This window comes from Pantherophis guttatus, chromosome 2 (genome assembly GCF_059756535.1).
Source record: "Pantherophis guttatus breed Tessera chromosome 2, ASM5975653v1, whole genome shotgun sequence".
In the NCBI taxonomy this organism is placed as follows: domain Eukaryota; kingdom Metazoa; phylum Chordata; class Lepidosauria; order Squamata; family Colubridae; genus Pantherophis; species Pantherophis guttatus.
The window spans coordinates 70,206,693-70,212,692 of record NC_142064.1 but is presented as its reverse complement, the minus strand read 5'-3'; the positions used below and the strand labels follow the sequence as shown (position 1 = coordinate 70,212,692).

At 41.1% G+C, this 6,000-nt stretch overlaps 1 protein-coding gene across 1 annotated transcript in view; it reads left to right on the top strand.

Annotated features, from left to right (window-relative positions):
• Positions 1–2,285: 2,285 nt before the first annotated feature.
• Positions 2,286–6,000, top strand: part of PGM5 (phosphoglucomutase 5) — a 67,680-nt gene continuing 63,965 nt past the window's right edge. Inside the window, exon 1 of the mRNA XM_034410287.3 lies at positions 2,286–3,250. Within this exon, the coding sequence (XP_034266178.1) occupies positions 2,990–3,250 (261 nt within the window). The 5' untranslated portion in view covers positions 2,286–2,989. The remainder of the gene's footprint in view (positions 3,251–6,000) is intronic.

Below are 6,000 nucleotides of genomic sequence, written 5' to 3'. Positions count from 1 at the left end.
TAAACTAAAAGCATTTGGTAAACCTGCCAAGAGTAGAAATTAAGCAATCGGATACCTTCGTTTTCAAACATGATTTATGCATTGTGGCTGTTCCAATGCTCCATATGAACTGACTGAACATCCTAGAATTTGTTTCAGAGTGTTTTCCAATGTGCAAGACTTACATTACAAACATGGTACAGCCCCGCCCCACCCTTTGCTGGATTTAGTGCTGGTGCTTAAAGCATTTCATCATTTATCTGAAAGTGATGAATTGCTGGTTACTGGAAGACAATGTACTTCTTCGTGTTTTGTCCTCACACATATAGTATATACTTACTTGTAATTTCCATTTGGTGTTTTTCTCTAAATACTGGTGGTCCTCATTAACTGAACTGCCTCGTTTAGTGACTGTTTGCACAGTTGTTTTCATCAACTGTGATGAAAAAGTAATTTTACTACCATTTACTACCTTGACAGGTCTGTAAAGCAAAGGAAAGCTGAAATAACATCGTAAGCACAGTTGCAGCTTCACTTAGTGGCTGCTTCACTTAACTCTGATTTGCTGATCTAAGTGTGATCACTAAATGAGGACTTCCTGTATGCATAGTCCTGTAGATAAGTTTAAGACCAAGTATTTCAGCTAAACAAAGCTGTTAAGCAAGCTGCAATTAAATAATACCTATTTCTAACAATTAAAAATTTCAAACTGTTCTATATAGCAGTTTTTTAAGGTCCTTTACCCCTTCCCCTTCCTGTAATCAAAGCCACCGAGTCCAGAAGTTCCAGTGATTAAATGCATATCACAAGGTACATAAAGTTCATTTACATAGGTGCATATAAAACATGAGATACATACAAAAGAAATAGTTTCTGTGGAGACATCACATTTCCATTACTTTCTCCGTCTATGTAAATCCATGTCCTAACCTTCCCAAAGACATATTTCATAATGATGGTGTCCACCCTACTCCTTGTTCCATAAATTAGCATATTAATATGAAACTGGGTAGACTAAACCATGAGGTTAACCATGGGTAAGCATGGTGTGCAAATATCGCCCCAGCCTGTGACTTTATATGGAATAAGCCTGGTGAATTCCTTCCTGCAATGTGTATAATCAATAGCTCCCTGACCAAAACTTGCTGGTTAGAATTCCTGAGGTATAAGTTTATCCCATTTAAACATACAGGAGAAATATTCACAGTATTTAGGAACATATGTAGAATATGCTTATCTTCCCTTAACATGATGAGAAACTGAATTGTTTTATGTCAGTCAGTGTGTTCTTATTGTGACATATTTTTTTCTTCCATATTCTTTTCCAGCCAGTCTTGTCCCCAACTATCTCTGGCATCATCAGAGTAATGGATCCAAAATAGCACAGTGAGGAAACAGTATATTATTTATTGGGTAACTTTAGATTCTGGACTTAATGGTCTTTAGATAGTAAATTGTGTTAAGATTAGAATATGTTCTAGTTTAGCCAGGGCTATCCCAGTTTGGGGCTATAGTCTGAGAAGCCTGTTGGCATTGAAAAAAAAAAGTTCTTATCTAAGAGCTTGAAAATATGATAATAATGTAGTACAGTCCTGTTGATCTGGTGGATGGAGACCTAGGATTTAATCTCAAAGGAGAAAGAGAAAAAAGTGATTCCTTCTTCTGAAATAAACCATTACGGAATGGTTTCCATTTAACCACCAATTATGTTTCTTTTTTCTCTGGTTGGATTTCTGACCCAGGGGAGAAAGAAAAAATTCATTAAAAAAATAAAAAGAGCAGAAAGAACAATAAGAATGGGGGGAGACAACAGGACATCCATAAAAACAAGAGATGCAGAATAAAACTATGGGAAAATTAAGTATATTTTGCATCACTGCTATCAGTCTTCTTTTCTTCCACCTTTCTCTCCTTTCCTTGTGTCTTACACAGTGCAAACCTGAGGGTGGGGCCTGTAAAATTCTGATTTTAAGCAGCCATTATAGCAACTTTATTTGGCTAAAGAACTAAGCAGATAATGTTCAATTAATTACTATTTGGAAGAGACTTCTTGTTTTCTAACACATACCAGCCGCTTCCAGTATTAGAAAAAGGAAACCCTAACTTTGTTTTTAGAACATTTTCAAAAATGCTGACTGGAAAACTCACCTGATACTAAGGCCTAAAGTAAGGGGAGGGGGGGAGGTTACTAAATCAAATGCAAGTTATAAAAGGAACCCAACTGCACTGTCAATGCTGGTGTGTCATGCGATCCTTTGGAAATACATAACCTTTCATCCTGGTTGATCCCATTGTCCTAACAGAACATTGTCCTAATGCTTTTAGCATGTGGGTGTATGGGCAAACCTCCCTCTTAACACACCTTATGGGCTGCGATTCCAGCCCAGAGCTCTCTTTTAGTTGATCCAAAAAAGAGCATTCCCAACCATTTAGTCGAGAAGCGGGCCAGGCTGATCTATAAAGGGGCTGGGCGGCTTTGTGCAAAATAGAAAGCTGGAGGACTGACAGGATGTGATCCTCTGGAACAAATGTCTTTCACAGAGAGAGAGAGAGACGCCCCAGCTTCTAGTTACATCTCTGGCAGCGGACAACAATTCTCAGCTTCGCTTACCAGGGTTATTACTGGCCGAGGCTGCCGCCTGCAAAAGAGGCTTTGGCAGCCCCCTCGTGTCCTTCTTCGAAAAGGGCAGCTGGCTCGTCCCGGAGGACATTGCAGAGAGGGAGAGCGCGGGCAAAGCGGCTGCGAGCGTCCCGGGCGGGAAGAAACCTCTTGCTCTTGGCTTTCCTGAAGCGAACTTGCCTTCGGCATCATGCACAGCTACGGGACGCCGAGGCAGAACGAGGATTAAGGCGGGAAAAGAGGCGCGGTGGGGTGGCTGGGCAGGGCGGGGCGGCGCTGGGAGCTCATCCTTCTCCTAAGCCTAGGGGAGCGCCCCGGGCAAGAAGCATCGCCGCGCCGACCGAAAGAAGCTCCTTGCCGGGATCCCGTGCAGGCTAGAAGCCGAGAGCCATGGAAGGGAGCCCGATCCCGGTGCTGACCGTGCAGACGGTCCCGTACGAGGACCAGAAGCCGACGGGCGGCGGAGGGCTGAGGAGGCCCACCGCGGTCTTCGAGGGCCAGCGCAATTACTTGCCCAACTTCATCCAGAGCCTGCTCTCCTCCATCGACCTGCGCGACCGCCAGGGCTGCACCATGGTGGTGGGCAGCGACGGCAGGTACTTCAGCAGGACGGCCACCGAGGTGGTGGTGCAGATGGCGGCAGCTAACGGGGTAAGGGCGGCGCCTCCTCCCTTGGGCTCCTCCGGAGCTTCGTTGAAGGCGGACTTTCTCCAGCGGGATATTAGGGGATTGCCCCCCACCCCCACCCCCGGCCGCACTTCTAACCCAGGATGAGGATGATATTAGGGCAATCTGTCCTTCTTATCCATTTTGGAGAATTCTGAATTCAAAAAAAAAAAAAGATTGGATCCAGTTGATCTTGTAAAACCAATTTATAAGGTCAACTGGATCCGATCTCCTTTTGAATCTTCAAGTTGCCATTATTCTAGTGGATAATGGATTGGATCCATAGAGTAATGGAACTGCAGCTCATGATTTATTCTATCACATTTTATTACAAATGTGTAGGATATATATTCTGTCACTTTCGGTTATTTATGGCTTCCATCCAATTTCATTTATATCTATAAGGGCCCATGCTTTCCTTTGTAGATCTATTTGTAAGCCTGCCCTTCATTGCCCCATCTGTGTAAGTTCCTGACTGTTGTAATGATCAAAGTGTGCTACAAGACTTGGTGTACTGACTGGTTTGTTGTGAGTGTTAGAGAACAGCTATTGATATTTTACAGTTTACTGGGGTTTATTTCGGAAGCTTACTAAATTTCTCTGTGTTTGACATATTGAGTTTGAGTGTGACATATTTACTCCAATAGTGTATGGAAAAAATGCAGTGGTTTTGCACTGTGTTGTCTTGCTTTCCACTATATCTATCAAATTGTTCCGAAGTCTTTGTCTAATTTCCCCCCCTCTGGTATAGTGTCCCATTGTTTTTGTTATTCTTATTCACTCAATCTGCCTGATCATATAGTTTGCATATGGCATGCTTTCAGCTGTTCCTGCCTTTTCATGACCTAATAGAACTACAAGCTTATAGTGCAAACCCAGTCGGTATGGTTAGTTCAATGTGGTGTGTGTGTTAGCACAATCAGGAAGTTGTGTTAACTAAGCAGAGTATGTGGTGAAATATGTGTAAGTGTATTGTGTGAATTCAGCCAGTAACAACTCTTGTAATTTATTTATATTTCCATAATTTCATAGAATAAGGTGGATTTGAAATCTGTGAAGTGAAAGATTACAGTTTCTCAAATATGGTTATCTACATTCCTTTAGTTTAAAAGTAGTTCCATCACGCCAGTAAATCTATTTAGGAAGAAAACTGTGATTTAGACATAATTAAAGCCGATTTACAAGTTTAAAACCCATAATAATTTCAATATAACAAGGATATGTTTAATATCCAAGCTATACGTATCACATTATTTTATTTTTGAAGGCCATACAGTATATTTCTGAGTCAGTGACATCTGCCTGACCTTTTCCTTGGCTTGCAGAGAATAAGGAATCTCCCTCTGAAAAGACAATAGTAGATTTGCTGTGGGAAAGTATTGGAGACAAATCTGCCTTGGAAGGAAATTAAAACATTCAGCCAAATCCTCTGCAAATGTCTTTCATACTTTTACTGAAGAATTTTGACATGGTCTTTGTTATGCTCTTAACAAAGAGAGAGATAATCTAAAAAGGAGTGCCCACCATTTATATTTTCTACTGATATTAAGAAACTAGATTTGATGATGCACCTCTTGGCACCTCAGTTGATTGCTCATTCCAAAATTATACACAAAAAAGTTTATGAATAGCCTACATAAACCAGATATAAACTTGAATAGACATAATCTGAAGCTAGCGATTGTAAAGAGCAAAGCACAAATTGGAGATAAAGAAGATTAAAAACTAGAATAAGCAAGACCAAGCAGGCAGCTAATTAGCCAGCATGATTTCCAAGGCTAAATCGATCTTAACTGTAGGATTTTATCAGATGAGTTGGAAAAGTTGTCTCTTCCTCTTTTGCTCCTGATTAAGGCACAAACATGGCCCATAATGTTTTTTTCTGTCATGTTAGTTTTTCACTGCCAGCCTCCTTCCCACCTCCAGTCTCTGACAAGCATCCTTACCTCTTTCAGGTCTAAATTTTATATTTTGTTTTTTGTTCTGATATAATTTTAACGGCTAAAGTTTGTTACCCTTCACTGACCATTTGGTTGCTAGTGTGGTCAGGATTTAGGATTTCATCAGTTGTTGTTGTTGTTGTTGTTGTTGTTATTGCCACTTTAGATTGCTGTAGTTATGCTCCTTTCTGGCTGGTCGCTGGGTTTGGTCCTCTGTGTCCAATTTGGCTTGGACTTCAGAAACATCTGCTTGATAATGCCTGATTGGTGCTTTGCATAGGACTTTTCGGGTCTTGTATGGATTCCTCAGACAGTAAACAGAGAACAAATCCTTGTTGCACAGAAGAGTTAGAACTCATTGGCCTAAGCTACTGTCTATACTCACTCCACCCATTTAGGGAGAGTGATTGATGGCCCACAGGTAACACCTGGAGGAAGGAGAATCCATCAGTCCCTTGCCTTAACCTGGTACACAATAAATAAGGATAATCCAATCTGGTGACATTGTTTTATGGTAGAATGGGGATCTGAATGGGGCCAGTCAACATTGTGCTGACATATTGTTTTGCTGACTAAACAACTGCTGGAGAGCATATCAACTCAGCAGTGAAGAAGAGTCCTGTGAGTTCTGATTGGAATAGTTCCTGGAAAATATTTTAGTTAGCCTAGGATATAATTGATCACCCACACAGCATATACTTGTTCCAGTAGATTCTTTCTTTATCCCCTCCCATTACTTGGATATTTTGTCCATACTGTACAGTATCAGCACTTTAATTTTTTTCCCCTTTGCTG